This window comes from Pyrgilauda ruficollis, unplaced genomic scaffold, assembly GCF_017590135.1.
Source record: "Pyrgilauda ruficollis isolate IOZ18807 unplaced genomic scaffold, ASM1759013v1 scaffold112, whole genome shotgun sequence".
Taxonomy (NCBI): domain Eukaryota; kingdom Metazoa; phylum Chordata; class Aves; order Passeriformes; family Passeridae; genus Pyrgilauda; species Pyrgilauda ruficollis.
Window position 1 is genome coordinate 969686 of NW_024509433.1, and position 24871 is coordinate 994556.

General features: G+C 36.6%; 1 protein-coding gene across 1 annotated transcript in view; it reads left to right on the plus strand.

The window, feature by feature from the left end:
• Nucleotides 1-24871, plus strand: part of SEMA3A (semaphorin 3A) — a 165702-nt gene that overhangs the window by 136315 nt on the left and 4516 nt on the right. The window contains exons 12-16 of the mRNA XM_041477731.1: nt 5018-5109; nt 7829-7870; nt 13414-13571; nt 17635-17702; nt 23330-23472. Of these exons, the coding sequence (XP_041333665.1) occupies nt 5018-5109; nt 7829-7870; nt 13414-13571; nt 17635-17702; nt 23330-23472 (503 nt within the window). The remainder of the gene's footprint in view (nt 1-5017; nt 5110-7828; nt 7871-13413; nt 13572-17634; nt 17703-23329; nt 23473-24871) is intronic.

The window sequence follows — 24871 nt, forward strand, 5'->3', positions numbered from 1 at the left end:
ACCGTAATGCTTCTCCAGGGTGGATGGAAACCTAAACCAAATAAAAATGCATACTCTGAAAGACAGAGCATTGACTGAAGAACGGTGTTAACATGTAAAAATTTGGGGCAGGACCCAAAACTGTGCATGTGGGGAGGTCTTTGTTACAAACATCCAATGTTACAGGTTCAGGCCATAGCCTGCACAGCTTAATTCTTTAGGAGCTTTGCCAACTGGACTAAGATCAAACCACCCTCTTTCCAACTACTGCTATTAGGGATTTTTATTAGAAATGTCTTGCCTTATTAATTGTAATTTAGTATTAAAATGAGGGGTTTGAGGTACCCATTTTGAAGTGTGGCATAAAAAGTATTAATGTGAATGAGGCAAATATCCAGGTATGGTAAAAGTCTTTCGTGCCTTTCAGGTATTTCAGGTATTGCCTTAAGATGCTCAGCCCTTCAGCTGAGGGTGCATCATTTTAGTTAAGATGAAGATATCTGGCACAAATGGAGTGTTTCAGAAGACCTGGTATTCAAGTAGAAAGATTATATCCTTTCCAAAGCATTTGCAGAATCACACAGCTTGGCCATCTTAGAGAAGTGTAAATATGCACTCAGAAAAGACATTTTTTCCAGAAAGGTGGTAATGAGAAGGTGTCCAAAAATTAGCTGATATGCATTTTCCTGAATTCAGTGGTTTCAAAACTCTGCTGAGTAGCAATTGGATCTTGTGGATCTGTTTCTTCATCTGTGAAAGTTTTACATTAGTTGGCTGATGTTTCAGTTATGTTGAATAAAGTATTTTAAACTTCTACTGCACATAATTACTAGTAATTAGACTTCGGCATCGTGAAGCCAAACCAAATCAAACCAAAACCCTACTGCTTCTTTTCAGTGTTGGACCAAAAAAAATACCTCTGCATCTGTCTTATAACAGTCCAACTTTTTACATACTTTAAATACAGTTCTGGTACTCTAAACCTGGGGTCAGATTTCCAAAGCAATAAATGTAAGATCTCTTTCATGTTGCTGCCTGAAATGTATTATGAGTAAACTGAGAGCTGATGAAGCTTTGTGTACCAAACACAGAAAGCATAACAATTCAGAACATTTACTGCAGAAACACAGCTCTGCAGGAAGGGTTAAAGCACTTCAAAGCTGTAAACTGAGTTATTAGATACCAGTGCTACATTATGTTCTTGCATAAAACATTGACATATATTTTCATATGATTTTACACAACGTATATATTTTCCATCACACATTAGAGACTTCAATGTTATCCACAATTTACAGTGTTTGGTGCCTTTCAACAAGTCCTCTATGACCTGATATGGCCCACAAAAAAAAAAAAAAATTATGGTATGGTACTTAAATAAGGAACTTATTAAGTATATTTCTTGAGCAAAAGAGGGGGCATTTAAGTCTCCAAAGCTTGGTCTGTGGGCTAAGAAAGATGCATTGGTTTCTACAAGGGAAAGCTGCAAGTTCTTCCAGAGATTCACTTGAGAGTACTCTTCTCAAGACTACTGTTAGAGTAAGAAGAAAAGTAAGACAGAAGTTCCTGTCTATTTCAGGCAGTGCAGGAAGATTTGCTTAAAACTGAGCTGCGGCTTCTAGGTAGTTATCATTGCATATACTGATTATTTAGTTATTATGTCTAGAAGTTCTTAGGTAAATCAGTCAGGCAAGATCTCCCTCTAAAAGAACCTAAATGATAATTTTTACCTCTGAGTTTAGGCTTTTCCTAAACCACTAATATTCAGGTGTGTGGTAAATGCTCAGGATTCCATCCAATGCTGGTGATAGCCCTGCCCACAAACTATAAAAAAAGTGCTGAAACATTATTTCTTGCACTTGCCAAAAGGTATTAAAGCACTAAAATCCTGTCTTTCTAAGTGCAGAGTGTCATTATTTTTTAAAATACTACTTTTGCCCGTGGAAACCCTTCTTCTTCCAGCAGGAGGTCATACCCTCGTGGGACAAGAACAGGCATTACAACATCCATGCCTGCAGCTGGAGCACAGAAGCTGCTTCATGTTCCTCTGAGCTCTCTGTCCTTACTGTGGTTTTCAGAATCAGGAAAAGGTTTCTTCCACGTGGGGGGAGAGGTAAAGAGGCAGTACTGAGGCCCTGCCTGCCTTCTGCCAGAGAGCTGCGCTGAGCCAGCGGCTCAGAGTCAGAGGAACCAGAAGCAGATACATAATCAGCATGTATTACTTCTTCCCAAGCAAAGAGCTAACTGGGAAGCAGATTAGGGACTCTAGTCACAGTCCATTTTCCCACTTGGTGATCTGAACCTATGACAAAGCCAGAATAATGCTCCCTGGGGTATGACTGGGTTTTTCTGTGCAGGTCTGTCCCATCAGATTAGATAATATTTCTCTGTATTTTCCCATTGCTGTTAGAGCAATCTACATTATTCCCATGTGCTGCTGAACTTCAGTATGTTGAAGAAATACTTTTTTTTCCTTTTCATTGAATAACTGATGATAATTCAACACAACATAATTAATAGCCATCCAGTGTGGTCACATTTTCCGTTCCTGTGGGGAAAATCTTGAGCTGAGCAGTTTCTTTCCCACTCTGATTGTACCAGTGTGTTTCACAATGAAAATAAAATCCTATCAGCATGCTTGAAAGTAATCAGAAAAAAACAGGATTTAATGCATATCCCGATTGTCTAATGTTTGGCATCCTTTGGCACAGTTGAAGTACCTCTGTCAGTAAAGCAAATTAATAGCAGTAATCTTATCTTACTAAGCAGAGCCTATTGATCCTAAAGGAGGCGCCTGATTCTGTTTGTGTGAAATTGTTTGAAATACTACTCTGTAAAACTTGATGTGGAAGTCAGATAAAGCTCCACTTTGGTACCTGTGGCCTGACCAGAGTCTCCACAGTGATTAACTCAGTGTCTTTTTGACCTCAGAGGCTTTCTTGAGATCAGGCAACTGTAATTGTTGCAGGAGCCACTTAAAAGTCTGACCTTTTGTTGAAACAACATTATGGGAAACTTGTGTCTGCTCAATGCCCACTCAGTCTGTTTTATGAAAAATCTCCCTTTATTTCTAGGATATGGCATTTCATGGATTGTGACTGAGGACAGTCCTAGTCCAACACAGAATAGAGTTGTGACACTTGGCTACACTGTTATGTTTATGTCAGAGTTCTCTGTTCTTCACCCATAAAATGTATTTTCATCAAAAACACAGTCATCATATTATCAGGATAATTAAGGAAATTAACTCATCAATGAAATTGCAAATATAGCTGCTGTTAGATTTTCTGTTATTCTGAATTATTCTGTTGTAGAAATGTGGACTTTTTTCTTATTATTTTAAAGTTTATATTGCATTTGTTCTGTAACATTATCAATATTTCTTGTTTTAAATATAGTCAATGAATAGCAGTGACCATAATGAAAACCAATCCAAACCCACTAATCTAGTATATTTTACTAGCTTAATTTGTACACATAGATGCCTTAATAAAAAGAAAGATGTGCTTTGCTTTGTTGTTGCTTTTTGTTTTTAAAAGAATATATGAATTTGTGGCTAATGAAAAAAAACCAGTAATGTACATATTCTGGGGGAAGAGAAATTGCTTCTTTCTAAAATTCCAAAAATATCTGTCTAGAAACCAACATCTGCTTAAAGGGAAGCAGATGAAAAAAAAATGAAAAATCTCAGTTCTGCAGGATATTCCAGGTTTCCTAGAATATTTAAATACAAAATCATGCAAAGAAATTAAGTACCAGAATTTTCTTATTGAATCAATAGCTTTTAAGTCAGTTACCCTATGTCTAATGCATGTGATCTCTTTGTCTCAGTTTTATTTGTATTTTAGATATACAAGTAGAGTTGTCATCTTTTTATTCAGAAATTTCAGCTAACACCCACAAACTATATATACTTAAAAAATTTATATATATATCTGATTTCGTGTAATTGATGGCTAAATTCTTGTTTTAAGAATCTTTATAATTATTTGAGAATTTTATCCACTTAAAATGCCTTGTGTTTTCCTAAACCATTAAAGCTGTAGGATGTGCACCATGAAGAGTCCTTAGGGACATAGTTATTCTACCTGTGATACATTTACATGGCACTACACTTGGCTGGTTAAAAAGAAAAGTCGCATACAGATTGTTTCCATTTCAGAGAGTCTGCAGTGATGTGTGCCAACCTAGAAATGGTTCTTTGCATTTTTGTTGTTTCCTGGAAATTGTGTTCATAGCAACAAAGAAATAAATTACAGATGCAGGAGCTGAATTACAGAGATGGTCTTTAGTCTCAGCCATGTTCACAAAACCAGAGGCTGTGGCTCTGGAATTTCAAAAGCTGGCCTTGTTCATTTTAAAGCTTGTTGCAAAACTCAAAAAAATGTAATTTGATATAATACTAAAATGCTGGCACACACCTATTTCTAAACCAAAGGCACAAACTGTATGTTTTTCACTCCTCAGTGAAGAACCAGCATCTTACACACAGAGAAATACAGATGCCTTAAGGGGCTTATACATCTTAGGTACTTTGTTTGACACAGGGAAGATCGCAGGTACTTAAGAGACCTAACAGCTTCATCTGTCTAAGAATGTTTGTCCAGATGGTTTTATAGCCATACTGCAGTATCTTCGCATGCATTTTAAGAAAGAAAAACATCGTATTCAAAATGGACTATAAAACACACCTGGGTAAATTTAGAGCATTTCCTTCCCCAGTCATGAATCTGTCATTTCATACTGTCACTTAAATAGTATTTCAGTCCTGTCTATTCCTTAATAACTATAATAGTATGTATTTTCTTTGTTGCAGTTTGATAATTCTAATACTTAAATGTTCTACTGAAATTCATTGTTTTCTGAGGTTATTTTAAATAGCAGTTCTTTTGAATGAGTGCTGAGAGATAAGTAGCTTCATAGTCTTTATATGTGAAGTAATTATATACTACAAGAAATTCTGGCTGCTACAAAGCAAAGCAGAAGTATTCATCTTAAGCACCTGAAAACCCTTTTTTTTTTTTTTTTCTTTTTCAAGATATTGGAACAGTTCTTAAAGTGGTTTCAATTCCTAAGGAGACTTGGCACGAATTAGAGGAAGTCTTGTTGGAAGAAATGACAGTCTTTCGGGTAAGTGGAGCTAAATTTCAAGTGTCAGGTTGTAGATTTCTCTGTGGACAGCTGCAAACTCAACTTCTTGCAGTCTAGCCAAGGAATAGCCTGGCATACCCCTCTAATTAGCTTGTCATTTAGAGATCCCCACACTAGTCAAAATAAACCTTGAAACTTTCAGTGCAAGCTGGAGGTTAATGATAAAAGAAATGGCATTCTGGGCTCTTGTTCGGTGGTTTAAAAAGTAAATTAGTATTTCTGAATCTTAGAGCTGTTGCATGCTGGAGTTAAATATCTACCTGTGCAGGTCTGGAAACAATGCCTGTCTGTTTTCTCCCACAGAGATATGCAATATACGAATTTGTAATTGCATCAATTTTCAAAACTGTTCAGACTATCAGCATATTGTAACTAGGAAGATACTTCAGGTAAAATAGTGATCTGCCCAGATTTCTTGTGCTTAATAATCTGAGGAACAAAGTGTTTATATTTTCAAAGGTCACTTCGGGGTCTCATTTTCATGGTTCGACACAAGGCACCATAAACACCCCCTAACTCGTACTTTTTGGTGAAATCAATCTTCTCCATTTTTCCTGTTTGAGCCACCTAAAAAATACAGCATCCCATAAGCAGCCCTGCAAGGCAGGGCTGAGTAAACTTTTCAAACACTTCCCAGACAGAACCCAGGGATGTCTCAAGTTTTGTACACGACAACGAATCATTTACATTCCCCACGTTACTCTTCCTGTCAGTGCCGTTTTATGGCACCACTTCCCTGTCTCCAGGCAGCTGGGGGCTATCCCTGGCTGGGAGCACAGGCTTGGTGTGACAGTGTGAAGATGCTGCTGGCACGCTCCAGGAGCCTCTTGTGCTGACAGGGACTGTGCCCTGGCCCTGCCAGGGGGCTCAGCCACTGCACCCTCGTCAAACTCCATTGCCATCCCTTCACCTTCTTTTTCTGAGCAGAGACAAGATACCTGAACAGAGCTTCTTGTGGGCATGCCTGCTGTTACTGGCACCAATCTTGCTCAGAAACCTCTGTTCTGAGTGCAAGATATCTCTGAAGAATATGTGTTCCTGTTCTTGCAATCCGTGGGGTTTTTTGAGGACAGAAATCTAGGGTACTTTTTTTTTTTCTTTCTTAACATAGAAACTATGAGAAGAAAATAAGACAAGTTTGGGGTTTTTTTTCCCCTTTTTATACATGCAAAAGTCATTACATGAACATAAGGTAATTTGGAAATTGTTCATACTATATGAGTCTCTTCCCTCAAATGGGTAGAAGTGCCAAACTAAAGAAGATCAGAACAATATAAAAGTGAAAGAAGGAAAATAAATTGAATTAATTTTACTTCAGAAAGGTTTTGCAGAAGTAGAACAGTTAATGGCAAATTCAAATTTGAAATTTTACTTTACATGTATTTTTTCATTGCATGGAGGTATTTTGGTGTTCTGATTTACTTGAAAGCTCAATTATCTCTTTAGACATGCATTTAAGCCTTAAAGAGGGCATGAATGTATTTCAGTGGAATAAGCAAAATTTGTGTGCATAAGGTATGAATCTTTCAATAGGGAATTTCCAACAGATTTTACATGTACCTCATCCAAATGTAAGTTTATTTAGTTGTAGAGTATACGTGCATCATGAACAATGTATTTTGATGTTAAGCTGCAGTGTGCTGAGTACAATGCTTTTCATTTAAAATTCCACAAAGATGAAAGTCTTTCATATCTGTTACATTGATAACAAATGACTCTTTAAACCCCATTTGTGCAATATTTCTCTGAACAGCTGAGCAAACAAACTAATGAGTTCAATTTTCATTCAAATGTTATATTTAATTGATGATTTCTAATATAAGGTCTATTAACCCCTCTGTAAAGGTGATTCCATGCTTGCCATCCACTGAGCCATATCAAATTCTCTCAGGATAAGCAAGGTGAAAACTATACAAGTGTAAAAGCTTAGTAAACACTTGATTAATGTATACAGCCAAAAGTGTGATGATCAAAAGTATTGTCAACAGCAGATTTCTAGGTAGAATAAAGTTCATGCAAAATTGAGTTGCACAGTGTCTATGCCACTTTTAAAATTAACATCCATCCAAGAATCTGGACCTAGAAGCTGTAACAGTTGATTAAATGATGGATATTCCTCAGTGCAAAGAACCTCTTGCTCATTTTGGTTGCATGTTCTGAAAATGAATGTAACTTTTTTGTAAGTGAATTGTGTGGAGCAGTTAAGTGTGGAGCAGTTAAAAAGATTAAACTTGTTCTTATGAATAAAATTTCACAGGAGTGGGGTTTTTACCGTGATATATGTAAAATGAGTTGCTTATTTCAGTGTTATTACCTTTAATAGATAGTATCTATGAATTTTCATATAGACAGTATTATTTTCATATTACTTGGGAATTTCTTGAAATGCAGTTTTAGTTTTAGGTGTAGATAACAATTTCAAGATATGGAACTAGTGAAAAAGTGATCACAATTAACTGTATTCATAATGGAAAATTAAATATCTACAATCAACATAGCAATCAAAGATTCACCCAGATATGTACATGTATTCTAATTCCTTTACAGCTAGAAATTATTCAATTGCAAATGACAGCCAGAAGGACTATTACTAGAGAGTTTCTAGTTTAATTTCAGGGTTTCTACCTTGTGCAAATAGTATTATAACATAATTTGTATATTTATAGCTCATATTATATTTTAACTCTGTTTTCCCTAGGAACCCACTGTTATTTCAGCAATGAAGATTTCCACAAAGCAGGTAATATGTGTACAAATGTTAAATTCTTTTCAGATATTTATTGGTCTCTGTCTTCTAGAGACAGTTACTTGGCAGTCAGCAGAGACATATTAATTGCAGCAGCAGCATCCCATCTCTTTACATAAACATCAGTAGTTTCTCAGGAAAATGTGACGTGCAATGGGGAAAGGAAAAGCCTAGTTTGTGTTACTTACTGGTAAGGTGGAAACTAAATGCAAACTAACCAGCTGTCTGGTGGCTCTCTAGAGAAAAAAAAAAAAAATTAAAAATCCACATTATAGAATGCTTCCATGACAGGAAGACTGTTCGAAAGGAGTGGCTAGACTTGGTGCCTTTCATTAATGGGACTAGTTCCAGTCGCTGTAGAATAGTCTGGTACAAAATGCAGGTGGTGGAAGCAAAGGATGGAAATGAGACATCCTCCCGTCTTTCTGTCCTATGTCCATTCCATTGCCGGATGTGCGTCATTCGGCTTTAACAAAAGATCAACAGATCTGATGCAGTCCAAATTTTCCATAGCCTTCTGGTTCAGTGATGTGGTTAAGATAAGGGCTTCACACTCCAAAATTTATATTTCCTACTTTCTGTTGAGTACACTAACAGCTAAACTGCTTATAGAAAAGATATGTACTGTAAAATGAGACCATAACTAAAATGAACTGAACTTCTTGATGGATAGAGGTAAGGTTTTGTCTGACTTACAGTAAAGGTGATTCCTACATTTCTAAGCAAATTTGTGAAGCAGTTGATAAATTATGTGGTTGTGCAAAGAACATTGGTTTGTAATCCAGGAATGAAGTGGATATTAGGGGCCTATCTTCCAGTTTTGCCTGGAATTAGGTGGATGGATCCCAGCCACTGTCATTTCCTGTCTCAGGAGTCTGAGACATAAAATGTAGTGTCAAATTTAACTTTTTCTTTTTTTTTTTTTTCATATATGTGCTGATCTGGAAGCTAATTTGGTAAATATAAAGAACTTCTTTCCTTTCATGTCATTGCCAGGAAAGAGGAGATTTGGTACTACTTTCAGACTAGGGGCACTAAAAATTGTGCACATTATAAGTAAAATTTAGTTAATTCTACCTCACTCTATACATTATTAAACAGAAGTCAAATTCATTCTGTAATGGACAGAGGCCAATATTATATTTGAAATGCTGCATATTTAACTCTGAATTCACTGTCTTTAGGGAAGTTGTCTGAAAGCATTCATGTATTTGACAGAAAATGTTTGGGGGAGGGGGACACTGTTTTAACAGTTTACCACCTAAATCAGCAAAAATGGCAGGACAAAGAGAAAGGTACTATTGAATACTGGGATATTTAAAAACAGACCTGTCAAGTTGTATATATGTTCACATCATGCCAAAATGCTCTGCTTTGGATTATTTTTATAAGTACATTCCCTTAAACCAGCCAATCATATTTGAAAATTGACCATGCATTTTCTTACAGCTTTTCCTCCAAAGCATCTTTAGTTATTCAGGAGAGATTACAATTTTCCCTGAGTTTTCTGAAAACAAATTTACACTGCTAAAATTGTCTGAAGCTAAAAAAGAGCATAAACCACAAGTTATTCAGGCAGAGTAAAACTCATGAAAAATCAACCAGCTCCAGGCTAAAAATGACAGAATCATGATACACTATGACAAGCTTTTGGCAGTATGTATGAAATAAGTATATGGCAACATGTTTCTATTTTACATTTATGATTTAAAAATACTGTAGTTCTATAACTCAAACACTTTACTCATTGTGTTCTGATAAGCAGGATGGTTTTCGTATAAACAGCATGATAATTCTATGCATTGTGGAAAGCCAGAGCATGAAATGTAAATAGTAAAGCCAGCATGTTCTATTGAACGCCTTAAAAATAATCACTTCATTTTGTTTTTTCACTAGCAAATCTTTCATCCAATTATAAAAACATGGTACAGGGAGTTTATTCTTATTTCTAAATATTTTACTACTCTGGTTGTTCAAAGCTACCTCTTTTGCCATCATGCCAATATATTATGTTACAAATTACTCTTCCTAAAGACCAAAATCTACAAATTCTTCAGGAGCGGAACTTAGCTTAGGTTTTAAATTATATTAAGCTCTAAAGCTCCTGTCTCTCTCTCTGAGTCTGCATTTGGCCCTTGAGCAAGAGTGGCTTATGAGTAAATTTAGCTTTTATGTGCAAGATTAAGCCTTAATACATTCTTTCTCCACTCTGCTGTCTTTAACTCACAGGAATTGTGTCTATGTTTTCTCACTGAAGCTACACATTCCTCCTGATTGTGTTCAGAGCCCTAGGCTTGTGTAACCTTATCACTTAAACAGTTTATGCTTTGTTAGCAATAGACACAAACCTTCAGAGCATCCTTGAGCCACTGCAGCACCCTGCAGCTGCCTGTGCTCACAGTTCTGTGGGGGACATGGCACCTCTTGGCTTTGAGACTGCCAGGTAGAGCTCCATAATATTTCCCTTACAAGCATGGAAGAAGGCCAAAAAGTCCAGCCTGGGTTTCAATCAAAGGTGACTTTTTGCAGAGCAACCTCTCAGCTTTTTCTCAGGGTCAGATTTGTGATGCTCTTTCAAAAAGCTGTTGGATTTCTGGTGACATGGGAAAAGGACAAGAAGATGCTTAGCTGAACAAGTCCTTGTCTGGTGAATTGCCACAAAGAGCTTTGTTTCTGTTGTGTAAGATTTTCAAGCAAAGACAAGCCAGACACCTTCAGAAATATCTTAGTGACTACTTTTATAGTACCAAATACTGAATTTTATTCAGAAATCAACATTTCTGTCCATAGTGAGCATATAGAAAGGATCAGCTCAAAATGGATATATCACTTAAACAGTGTGCTCAACTATTCTGCATTACTTCTCAAGACATTTATTTAATCAAATGGTACTTGAATCTCATGCTTCCTAAAGTTCCTTTAAAAATTCTGCTGAATTTCTTCCTCTTAAGCATTACATTTTCCACATTCTGTTATTCCTTTGTCTGACTTTGTCTGGGGAAAGGCTTCTTTTTTGGGCAGCACTTTGGGGACAACAGAAACCACTGGATTGCTTAAAATATTACTCTCCTCAGTTTTTCTTGAGTTCTGATACTTGTGCAAGAATTTTCAGAGGACAACTTTTTTTTTACTTTTTTTTTTTACTTTTTTTTTCTTTTTTTACTCTCTAGTTTTATCTGATAATCTCATTCATTAAATTAGCAATGTCTTGGAAGAGACAGCTGAAAAGGCAGTTTGACTGTGGTATGGCAAAGTAAGGTCAGACCATTGATACAAATAATTCTATTCCTATTTTCTGAATTTCATACTGCCTGGATTTTTAATATTGTTAGTGTCCAGAATAATGATCACCAGCTGGAGTCTAAAACCATGATCAGAAGGGCAGCAAACAAGGCTGCAGCCTTAAAGCTGTGCAGCACCTGAAACATATGCTGCAGTTCACTGACTGATCTATGAACTTATCTACAAGGAATATAGTTTTTGAGTAACCCTATTTTGGCCTCATTTTTTTTTCTTAGGTTTCTGGTTATTCTTTAATTCCAAAGACATTTATTAGAAATCAGGGAGGGGATTTTTGCAAAATAAAATTGGTTACAGAGGTAGATAGGAAACCATTACAGCATTCTTTATTTTCCCATGTGCATTCTCTGAGTTGATTTTTATATTAGTTGCACAACACGTTCCTACATGGTTATACAGATATTAATGCCCCAGTTACACAGGACTCAGATCAATACCATCTGGACATTTAAGATACTTAACTGAAGCTTTAATTTAACCTATGCTGCCTCCATAATCAGTAAAGAGAAGAGGCTTCCCTTGAGAAAGAGTTAGGTCACCTAAGATTTGAATTGCTGCTCTTTTTACTGCAGGATGTAGCCCCAAGGTGGGTACTTTATCTCTTCAGCTAGAGAGAAGCAGCTCGTCGTGTCTGTTGCCTGTCCTCTCTTCTCAAGGCTACAGCGCTGACTGGGACGGGTTTGTACAGTTCAGGCTTTGTGAAAAGCCCTGTGTGGTCAGAGATTTTTGCTGAAGAATGTGGGTTTACAACCCAGCTATGAAACTATAATAGATGGAAGCAGCTGCTTAGAAAGGGTTTAGTTTTCAATCTGCCAGTGAATTTTCCTTTGGGGGCTTTCCTTGTCATATTTTCCTTGAGAAAATACCGGTGTTTATATAAATGCACGGGATGTTTCTGTTACAATTAATATGTCTGTATAAACTGCCAAGCTGCTGTCTCTAAAAGAAGCTAACACAACACCTCTTATGAGTGTTTTTGGTGTTGCTATCTCCTGTTATCCGGTGTTAATTATGTCTGGTTGGTAGGTGACCACTGCCATCTTCCATCCCTGAATTCCCTGAAAATGTTGCCTCTGGGACACTGTAATGCAAGAGATGAAGAATTTTGATAACATTTATTGAAATCCTTTTTTTTTTTCACACCACCTGTATGTTTTCAAAAAAAGAAAAATGAAAACAAATTTGTATTTTCTTCTTGGGACTGCTTGGAGTAGGACCTTGAAGACAGGTATTCATCAGTCCTCTGTGGGTGCTGAGTGTCAAGGCTTGATAGCAAAATATCAGTGTTTCCAAACCAGAAGGATTATACCCTTGAATTTTTGTGTATCTATTTATTTAGTGTTCCCCTAGTTTTACTTTCCACTGATACTTGTTTTCTTTGTGAATTATTCCTAATCTGAAATATCTCTCTGTGGACTTTCACTTGGGATCAGAAGTTCAATTTTCTCATATCCCTCTGGGGCCAACTTTCCTAGTGGACCACATGAATTTGATATCAGAGAGGAAATTGAGAGAGACAAGATATTCTATTATGATGCCATGCAAGGCTGTATTTCATTTTGCATGCACGTTTTTTTATTTACTTCTGCATTTGAACTGCGTCTTCTACTCAACACTGGTTTTTATCCAAAATAAAACAAAACCTTTCCCCTCATTAAAGATATGTTCCAGTTAAATCATGACTTACAGAAAAGAGTACAAAACTTTGGAATTACCAGGCATGCAAAGAAGTGCATGCATAGCACCACTTCCAAACTGAAATATCATAGCATCAGTCTGAAATAATTTACTTGGGTTTCCCCCTCACATATGTTAATTGAGATAATGCTTAGGAAATCTGTGTTGAAGGTTTTCTTTTTGTTCAAATTCAAAAGCATGTTCTCCATTGCATTCTATCACTGACTTTGGGTGTTTTCCCAGTGTGAGGATCTGAATACAAAAGGAAAAGTTGAAGAGTACTTTAATTTTCTTTCTGTTTAGGAAATCCACCAAGAGCTTCATGAAAAAATAAAGTCTTACCCATTTGATTTTTTTTTACCCTGGGGACAATTCTGTTCTCATTCCTTTAGCATACATCAGGATCAGGATCCTTTATTGTATTTGAAATGATCCTAGCAGATTATTATGTAACATTATATAACCTGCTTTTCTAGAAAAAGAAAATTATAATTTGCATTATTTTTTAAACTGTTTGTTTTTGTTTTTGTTTTTGTTTTTTTTTTTAATCTTTACAACAGCAACAGCTCTACATTGGCTCAGCCACTGGAGTTTCACAGCTTCCTTTGCACCGCTGTGATGTGTATGGAAAAGCTTGTGCTGAGTGTTGCCTTGCAAGGGACCCTTACTGTGCCTGGGATGGCTCCTCCTGCTCACGTTACTTCCCCACTGCCAAGAGGTAGGGACAGTTCTGGATGCCTGCATGGTTTGCTATTTAACTGATGGTCTCAATATGACCAGAGGGCTTTGGAGATTTTTTTAGGGGATGGTTTACTGGAGCCCTTTCTCTTCCAAAGAAAACATCATTGTGGAAGCTACGTGCAATATGAAGTCTTGGTTGATTTAAAGTGACCACTGCTACTTCTTGGGCTGGCTTAAAAAGCTCCTGTAAGAAAACATTCAGATAAGAATTATCTCTGAAATTAACTCCTAACCTTATATTCATTGGTAAACAGCAAAAAGAAAAAAATTCATTTTCTCTAACATAGTGAGTGGGCTCATTTACTTGCCCAAGTAAATTATCCAGCATTTTCATGAATTCTGATTCAAGAGAAATACTTCTGAAATATTTGGACATTGACAGAAACTTATCTTTTGTAGTGATATATAACGTTATTGTGTATATTCAAAAGTATAACTTGTATGTGCTGATGTGTGTCCAGGTGCTCCCAGATCAGAACAGTCACTGTTCTACAGCCCCTCTGCACTGATGCTAAAGGCTTTGCAATGCAAATGTTGGTGGAAAGCTGACTCCACAAGTCAAAAATTACAGTTTTATTAAAAATTTACAAGTCTAGTTGCCTGATCTGAAGGTTTAGAGTACTAATTTATTTGCTTCCCCTTACCTTTGAAACTCTTTCTCTAGTAGTATACAAGGTAGTTACTGAAGAGCTCCTGGCTATTGAAGTAGAAATTAGGAATAACTGAACAGGTAAACATTTGCAAATAGAAGCAGACGGTGTAGTTTGAGATTCCCTTGATAAATTGAGTAAAATGATAAAAAAGTGTTCACATTAAATTGAATATGCCAGACATCTTGCACGTATGAACAAACAAAGAATCCAAGGATTTATGTACATACGAGTTTATATACATGAAATTAATTGTAGCAAATACTTAGTTAAGGGTGTCAGAATGCCAAATTCCAGGTTTTGATTGGTTGTTGAGGGAGATGAAATGTGGTAAAGAGTGAGAAGTTGACTAAGTGTCACAGACATTTCAAATGGAGGGAATTAAAATTTTAAGGTTTGCATTAGTGTATCGTAAACAAATACTGATGACAAAAGCTTCTCTTAGAACATTGGCTTCTATTTTTGCACCAGGAAACAGAGTTAATCAGAGAGAAGATTTCTGTGAAATTCTTTAGAAAATAAAGAACACATCCCAAGAGAAGAGCCAGTCAAATTTTCTCAGCTACCTGGGCTAAAATCTTATTTTTGCTGGTAACATGGTGGTTTCTCTGGAAGAGGAAGGAAAGGAGAGGGAACAGGGAGTTTTCCAAGGAGAGTCTGAAAGATTGATTTGTTCTGAAAAGTTCTGTAGTATTAGAAGTCAATATGGTTAAGTAATGCCTCTGAGCTCAAGGAGACCGTAAGATCAGGAGTCACTGAATCATTGTTTTCTGTTACTCTCTATCCCTGAACCTCATCTTTTCTCAGCATTCCTAGCACACATTCCTACTCCCAACCATCTCAAGATCCATAGAGCACATCATTCTGTCATTCCTCTGCTTACACTGGTGGAAGAAATAGAGCTCTTTGTCTTTTCCTTGTCTCTCCAACTTACTGCTGCAGATGGAGCTCATGTTGCCATCAGGGGTAAAGTGACTGGGACCTCTTTTACAGGAGTTAAGGGGTGGGGGTGACTGGGCCCAAACTGGGTTGCACCGCTACAGGAAAAACTTGGGTTGCAGAATTTACTTTTCTGGAGCCACTGTCAAAGAAAAAGTTAGTGTTGGGAAGCTGGGATCTGAAAAATGCATAAGAAAAAGCTGCTGTCTCTGTCATTTGCCCCCAGTTTTCCCTTGGCAGCAGCAGCAGAGTAGAAGTCTGTGTTACTGGGAGAGAGGATCCTCTGTTCACCTGGTTTCTGCTGTACTGTACCCATTGCCTCAAGCCAGCTTGGAATGCATTGATCACAAAATCGGCGTTGCTGAAAACAGCTTAAATGTCAACATTTTCCTGATAATAAATTATTGTAATTTTAGGCGCCAGAAATATTGGGAAAATGGATTCCTGAGGCAATTGTACAGATGTTTTATTCATAGTTGGGTTTAGACTTTGGGGGTTTTTTTGTTTCTTTTTCTTCTTCTTTTTATTTTTTTTTAATGAGATTTTATAAGCCATGATTTTATTTGCTTTTCTTTCTTTGTGGATTTTGCAAGTCTAAATGGCAGTTCAGCGCTCCTGTAGTGTGACCACTTCACTTTACCCTGTGCAGATGTGTTCTGGTTCATATTTCATAAATCATTGTGTTGATACAATGGTGATATGTGCAACATTTTCCTGAGACCCCAACTAAACATTTCATTCAAACTCCATTGACAGTAATACGAGTCTTTCCACGCATTTCTTTTTTGCAAATATAAATATATAAATATAAATATGCTGTTTCAAAATTTAGGAAGGGATAGCAAATTTTTATGGCTCCTTATATCTTGGGTGTGATTTTGTCATTGGTAATGAGTAATATGAAGATATTGGAAATTATGATTTGTACATTTTTTTAATCATATATCATTCAGCAGAAGATTCCTTCTTACTAAAGTGTGCTAACATGTCCTAACTCATAATTTTAAAAAAGTTTTTATTTAGAAAAATACATAAAAATGCTCATCTAACTTTTTTTTTTTTTTTCCTGAGAAAGAAAGCTTTTATTGTACTTAAGTTTCAGGTTTAAGTTTCAGTAGCTTTCAGTGGAAGGGAGTATGGTTAAAACCTTTCAGGCAAGAGGACTCAGCTGTGCAGTTGTGCCTCTGTGAGAGCTCTTGGTGTGTGCTGGTGCTGGGCTGTTAGTGAGAGCCTGCGAGTAGGGCTGCTGTGGAGAAGAGACGCGGTCTCTGCTGCAGAACAATGGCTTTTAAAAATGTGGGCTGTTGTCACAAGGGAGGGACCAACAGGGCTTTTTACAAGGCTACTTGACTTTTGCATATCCGTTGCTGGATACCATAATCTGAAATCTCAGCATTGTTCAGCAGCCTAATCCTCTTTGTTCTCCTCTAATTTTGCAAGCCCTCAGGCTTTCTCCGATTCCTAAAGTAAAGTACTCACACTTGAAACACATCTTTGTTTGCCTGGTTCTTTTTTTCTTTCTTTTTCATATGAAACTCTTTTCTTTGGCTCAGTTGAATTTTGTGTCACAGCTATTTAAACAAAACTAGGAGCAGACAAAGACAGAAAAACACATGCAAAACAAAACTGTATTAAAAAGCTCTCTTCAATGAAACACAACATTTTTTTTAGCCCAGATCAACATGTTTTTCAAAAGAGCCAGTAGAATTCAAACTGGGAGAAGAATATACTGAGTTAAAAAGACATTCAATCAAAGGTAGAATTCAGACTCAAGCTACAAAAGAATATAAAAAAAAATAAATGGCATTTCAAAACCTTTCTTTTTAAGTTTTTATTTTGTTTTTTTTAAGACAATTTAGAACAGTTTTGTAAAAGGTTTTATCAGAAATGTTTTGGTGAAACCCATGGTAGCTGAAATTATCTATGCTTTTTAATTTAGATTTTGTAGAAAATACAGCACTTTGCCATTCTTTCAAAGCCACCCATCTTAACATTTCTTCTATCTAAAATATGCTGCAATACTCAAAGTATTCTGTACTTGCACAAATGTGTACTTTTGAAGCATGCTAAACTCTGTGGTGTATATTCTAATCCTTCAGCAGTCCCTGTATCTGTGAATCAAGTAATGACCAGTATTGCCCACACAGTTAAAATAAACTTCATATTTTATTTTATTTGGTATTTATTTAATACTAATAATTAGCATTGAACATTATTTATTATGTAGTATCTCGATGCAAGAGGTATGTGTTTACCAGTTTCTGAAGACTTCACCTGTAAGAGTAAAGCCTGAGTCTACAAAATTATAACGATTATATAGTAGTCACAATATGATGTTCTTCCTAGTGTTGTTCAGGTGCACTTGTGACCTCTGTAATTATATGACTGTTCCATTTGTTGCTGTTGAGCACTGAGAAGGGCACTAACAGATTTCAAATGTGATTTTTGCAGGCGCACCAGACGACAAGACATCCGAAATGGGGACCCGCTCACCCACTGCTCAGACCTGCAGCATCACAGTGAGTTCTGGGCACCACTGAAGTAAAGCTCATTTGTATGTAATTTACAGACAGAGTAGGGTAGGAAGCATGTGAATGATTTGTTGGTGAAATTATCTTGAACATCTGCAAAAGATGAATATAATACATCATTATCCCAATTTAGATAGCTGACAATGGCCTGGATCAGACACTAAAGTCTGTTTGGGTTTGGTTTTTTGGTTTGGTTTTTTTTTTTGTTTTGTTCTTGTTGGTTTTTTTTGGTTTTGTTTTCTTCAGATAAACAGTTTAAGCATTTTAATTTTCCTGCTTCTCTTCCCTGATAATACCATATCATCACATCAGGCATATTATATCAGAAAATAATTGTATTTTCTTCATGACATCAAGAAATATGTCTGTGTTGCTGTACATATTTTGTATAAGACGATAACAAAATCAAATTACAAATGAAATGTAACTGTCTTGGCAAAATATGCAGTGACCTTTGTTATAAGTGTCACATTAAAAGCTCTGAAGATCAGGATGTTCTTGCAGCATGCATATCCCCATGTGCTTTCAGCATGGGTTTTCTTAGATGTATTTTGGGTTGCTTTTTTGTCAGCTGTTTCATTTTCACAGTGTATTGATCAGCTTCCTTTTCTGACTTGTTTGACTGACAGACTTCTCACAGTTACTGATTTGTTGCCAAACTTATCAGAAGACCTTCACTCAGAAAATGAAAAATGTCCATTTTGCTGTAAGTGAAGGCAATACTTAGGCAATGCTTCCCTCTGCTGGAAGAAAGTGACTCCTCATGATTGTGGCACATGTGAAGGAACTTTTCACACAGAATGAGACCCTGAGTTTGAAGGGTCTCATTGAGTCCAGCTCTTAACTGAATGGCCCATAGAGGCATCCTCAAGCCCTGCACCGTGGTGTTATTAGCACCATGCTCTCACCACCTGACCTAATCTCAGGGTTAAACCACTGGGAAAACAAGGAGGTGACTGAAAATGGAGATATCACAAAATCCTCTTGTCTTTCCAGTCCATGTAATAGCAAAAATGATAAATAGTCCTAAATATTACTTTTGTATTGGCTGTAATTCACTACCAATAGTAGTTTTCTCTGTCTTCATTTCAATCATTTGAAACTCACAGCTGACATTACTATGGCTTTTCTTTTTACTTCCGATTGTTAGACTCAGGCCAAGTTACTCAGAGGGAAAAAGGAGTTTTAAAAGTGCATTAATAGACTGTGATCAGTATGTAGTTGTCACATTTTGAGAATGCATGAATTCACAAATTTCCTATTGCATGATATCAGGTAGTACTTACACAGTGAAGATAAGACCATCCTTATATTGAGAATGAGATTTTCAATTCCACAATAGGCAAGTTTCACCTGGGACTAAACATTGATTTTAATACCAGCAGAAGCATTTCTTAGCTTTATGCTTTTACTCTCTGAACATTTTACTGCTGGGCAAAACTATGAACTGGTCTACTGCCACAGATCTGTTCATTTTAATGTTCTATAGCCTTTGCTAGCTCTGCTTTATACAACTGTAGGTCTGTTCTTTATTTTCATACATGCAAAAAGCATTTCAAAACACTCTGGGTGCATGTCTTCCAAAATTTGGTAAGCATATTTCTCTGAAAAATATACTTTCTGTCCAAAGGGAAGAGAGTTTCACAGTAATCAAGAAATGCAGTTTTTTCATTGATACCATCATGAGAACTCAAGGTCTGAACAAAGTTATTGTATGGTAGGCCTGATCAAAGTGAGTTTTAATACAGCTTTGCCAAAATGAGCAGAGCAAATATGAAACAAGATAAGACAGCGTTAGAAGGACCAATAAGTTACAAAAAATAGCGAGGGAATGCAGTTCTGGATCCTGGACTTAAAGAATGCACTATCATAATACTTAATGAATGGTTTAGATTGGTCTTAAAAGAAATTTTCTCTAAATCACTTGAGTTGTAAATCTATTATATTTTCCTATATTTACTTGTCATTTACATATGGTCATACATAGTACAGATGACTGCATGGCGTATAAATTTCCTGTGCCAACTTATGCTGAGTTTTTTCCTTGTTTGTGACCAGTAGTTCCCTGTACAACAGATGAAGAATTGCTTTTGTCTATAGCCAAAAAAAAGAAGCTTAAAAAATCATTTTATTTACTACTTGTCTGCAGTTTCATTTACGGGAAGTGCCAATTGATTCTCCATGTGAACCAACAAAACCATGAAAAAAGAATATTGTCTTAGTGTATAACTTTTAAGGACATTGCAGAAACCAACTTTTCATTCAGCCTGAAGCAGTAATATTTTTAATAAGGTTTATGTAGTGTTTTCAGTTGCTCTTTGGTGCAAATGTATAAAAAGTATAAAATGACTGCACAGCAACATTAGAGACAGCTGAGGATCCTTCACTGTACAACTGTTTGCAGACATTAATGTTTAAATCTAAAAGCGTGATCACCTTTGTGGCAGCTAAAGGAGAATGCTACATAAAGTGTAGCATACTAGAGCTATCAAGAAATAATAAAGTTTGGGGTTTTCTGAAGAGGAACTTGTTAAAGAAGAGGTGGGGTTTTTTTAACATGATTTGTCCCAGGGGAAGTTCAAAGAATCACTCTGAATTAAACTGTATTGTGTGATTCACTCATCTGCAGAGCAATCTTGGTATAAGTACTTAGCCTTTCATACTTCTTTGGTTATGTCAGAAATTATGTACTTAAAGGATATTTATCAGGGTAGTAAACTGATACTGCTGTTGGGTTCATTTTGGGAATTACTCCTTTCAGGCAGGATTTTGGGCTGAATTTCATTACCAACTTCATGACTTCTATAATTTTATAAGTCCTCCAGCTGCTTTTCTGAACTTCTTAGATTTTCATTCTTCCATCCAATCTCTTCAACTTCTCAGTCCCAAAGTTGCACTCTGATCCTGTGATTATTCCATCACTGCTTACTTTCTTGCACTCCGTGTGCTCAATATTACACAGACATTTCTGTACCTGCCTTCTGCTCCTTCAAATCATGGAAATGGAAGTAGAAGAATCTCTAAAAGACTTCCTATCTCACTGTGTGTCTGTCACCCATATTGTGTTTTCTGTGGTGGTGCAGAAATGTAAAGAGGACTTCACACACTTTCCATGGTGTTCTCTAACACACTAGAATGTCCTAGACCAGATCCAAGGAAACAGAAATTTGAAATTGTGCCAGAATGCACATTTTCTAATAAAACTCATTCCTAGATTCTTAGATACTGAGAACATTCTAGGTACCTAAGTTTTCCAGCATAAACTTCTCTGTATACTTAAAAATATGCTGCTACTCATGGGCCATAGGACTTTTACCAAAGAAATACATGGTTTTATCCTTTTTACTGATATTCATGATTTAGAAAACTGCCTCCCCTGGATCTAATGAAAACAGTGTAACTTGTGCTCTGCCCCTGTATAATTCACTTGAACTAAGCCACATTCAGGAAAATATAATGAAGTGGAGTTGCAAGCCCCCTAATGAGTAATCTGTGGGTTAAATTGTCCTTTTGGGATGCTGGAGATGGACCCACAGTTCACTTAGGCATAGAAATTTGACTTGGTATTCCTCCTTCCAATACAAATACCCAAACTATCGGATTGCTGTTGTTTAATATGGGAGCCTGGGAGAGGAATTGAGACAGAGCGTGCATCCTAGGGTGAAATCCCTGTGTTTCCATTCTTTATTATGGAAGTCTGTAAATCACTGGAGCAGTAACATATGTGTCCCAGGCTCTAAAAAGGGATATTTTCTACTGTCGTGTGCTGAAGGCCTGTGTCTGCTGTCTGTTGTGGATTGCAGTTCAGATATCAAACAGCTTTTCTCTGCACGAGGATATCTGGCTGCCTGCTCAGCCATGTGAATTTTGTTCCTTAAGCAGAGCATCTGTCTTGAAACAGAAGAGTTCAGTACATCAGTCAGCCATTTGCAGTGTTAAATCTGGACCCATCAGTTGTCATTTCCAATCTTTATCTTATCACTTCTAATTTTATTCTTTTAATCTCTTCACATACTCCCAGTTCCTCTGTTTCAATGACACAAATTCACCTGTGCTCCATCCACCTCACCACCTTGGCTATATTCTATTACAGCTGTTTTACCCTTCTCTTGCACCTTTGCTTTCTAATTCATACCTTCACTGCTCCCTATCTTCCTGACCCACAGCTGTACTGACATTCTTCATGGGAATCTAGTTTATGAGAGATGTCATAAAAGTTGTTTCATTTGGTTTTTAATAGAACATCCCACTCACTTGGTTAATAGGTCCACAATCCTGCAGAGGAGGGCAAGCAAACCCATTTCCTATTTGTTTAGTGTTAATTTTATGAGAACTGGGCAAGCACCAGTCGTTATTCTGCTCCACATCCCTTTTGCCATCCTCTCCCAGGGCTGAAAGTTATGAAAGTCACATGTGATTTCTGTATCAGCATAAGTAAGGAGCTCAATTTTACTTTTACCTTTGTCACAGCCATCTAACAAACAGCCTGTGTTTGCTAAACAACATGGCCAGTAGGAGAAAGGCACAGTTGGGAGCAAACAAAACTGGCCAAAGGATTCCTCTTTAAATAGGGTTTTAAATAGACATAATTTTTCTGTTAAAGCATATCAAAACTTGTTCTGTAAAGATTTCCAGTGCTAAAAATGTGAAAAATTTTTCAAACATGAAAAATGGAAAGAAAGACAAAGAATGGCAAGGAGTCAGGAAACCCCCAGCATTAAACAGCCTACCTACCCCTTCCTCTACATCTACTCTTCAGGATTATTGTTCTGTTGCCACTTAAGTCCATACCAGCATTTCAAAGTGCTAAGGTGGAGAGTTGAAACATGATGCCTTAAAGCCTCTGCGGTATTGGAGAAGAATCAAATACCATATAAGTCCTATAGCTATGTGATATTTCCAGCAAGTTGATGAATATCTTGAAACATTGTTGTTACAAAAGGAAGTAATTTATTTAACTTTCTTTTCCCCTCCCATAATGTCTGGTTTATTAACCTCCTTACATTTCCATAAATTATATCAGTATGAGAGGAAATGATTAATTGAAGATTGTTTCCTCAAAAACATTATTCCTGGTCATTAACAGTTTCAGCAAACTGCAGTGCCATATAATCTAAACACATTATTCTACTTTTAAATAGCCTCGTGTTTTATTACTTTGCTCTAAAGTATTATGACCATGGAACCCAGGGGGCATCATTACAAACATTCTGCAACTACATCCTGAGTTTTCTCTTTGCATACAGTTTGCTATTAAAAATTCCTGTCGTGTCCTAGATGTTTTCCTTGATGAATAATAATGAGGCTTACAAAAAAATTCACAATTAAATTAATTAACTTCACATATTGACATGTTAACAGCTGTTAGGATTTAAAATACAATTTAAAAAAACCCCAAAATAGTAAACCAAAAAACATACCATGGGTCCTTACAAAGATAGAGGTGTTGATGGAGATTTTTCAAATGGTGTACTGATATGGGGAAAATTTTTTAAAAGTTTTTTTCTTTAAACACTTTAAAGAAGTCCAAATTCTAAACAAAAAATTACATAGCTATTAAGGGTTATTAAGTTTCATGGTAATTTTTTTTCTTTTTTTTTTTTCCTGCTTTACAGATAACCCAAGTGGTCAGGTCCTGGAGGAAAAGATTATCTATGGAGTAGAGAATAGCAGCACTTTCCTTGAGTGCAGTCCAAAATCTCAGCGTGCCGTAGTCTACTGGCAATTTCAGAAGCAAAATGATGATCGCAAAGAAGAGGTACAGTAGGGAAAAAAAAAAAGATATGCCAATAATTTTCTCTATAAAAGTAGACTTCAGTCTGAGTCCTTCCCAGAATAATTTTATTTGAGCAGAACTTGTCTGTAATATATGATTTCCATTGTTCTCCAGCATGTTCTCACTGTTATTACCATAAAGTCCTGTAAGGTCCCTGATAGCTTTCATGGATTGTTGCAGCAGCAAGCATTCATGTCCTCTCCTTGCTCAGACTCCCTGCAAAACACACTGGTTTGCATCAGAGATCCTAGAAACAGAAAAAGCTAGCATTCCATCTAACTGTCACCTGAAACATCACACAAAGATTTTATGAACTTAAATATCACAAGGCCTTAAAATTGCCTATGAGAAAAAGCTTAACTGCTTCCCCCTCATCATATTGTTTTAGTGAAGCACAGTCTGACAGGAGCATCCCATGTGCTGCATGCTCTGAGACTTAACTGTAGATAACAGAGTCAGAATGAAGAATGAGAGCTGTAGTGGACACAAGAGTATGGAAACTTTTATTTTCATCAAAAGCTCATAAAGGCAGAAACACTTACTTCCCTGTTTGCATTACACTAAGCTGATACTTTATTTTTCCCCTTTTCTTGTCACCAGCATTCTTATGTTATCAATCACCCAAGTGTTCAAGTTGTATCAAGCCAGGTCACACACATCTTAGGAGAACAGTCTCCTCTGGTCGGTAGGGAGGTCAAGTTAGGGAACAAAAACTGTTTTGTTGCCTTGAAGTATTTGTAAGTATACATACATATATTTAAAGCATGTTCAGAATAGTTACATTAGCTGCTTTAAATATTTTTGTTTTGTTTGAATAAGTAGTAAATTACTAAGAATTTATTCTCAGTGAGAGAACAGCAAACAGGTCTGTGCCTTTTCTGACTGCATCAACACGTGCATTCAGAGAATGAAGTTACATTCTAGGTATGAATTAAGGCAGAAAAAAACCCCAGTATTTTGAACAGCTGCTTTTTGAATATTAAAATTTTTAGATTTGATCCTTAGTTGCTTTGTAAATTTTTCACTTTGGCAGAACCCACTTCTATGCATGAGTTTTTGTAGTAAGGAACAGGAAGAAAAGAACCTTTCCTACAAATGGATCTAGATTTGACTACGGCAGAACCCACTTCTATGCATGAGAGTTTTTGTAGCAAGAAACAGGAAGAAAAGAACCTTTCCTACAAATGGATCTAGATTTGACTACAGATAATGAGACCTCAGTAATACAGCTAAATGAATCCATGTTTACTCTGCTGATTACAGGCTCAGGTCTTCTGTAGTCTTTCCAGCAACTCCATCTGACATAGCTGAAACAGATCTTTGTTCAGCAGCAGTAGTTACTAAGGAGTAAATTCTTAATTCCCCAGACTCTTGGCATTAT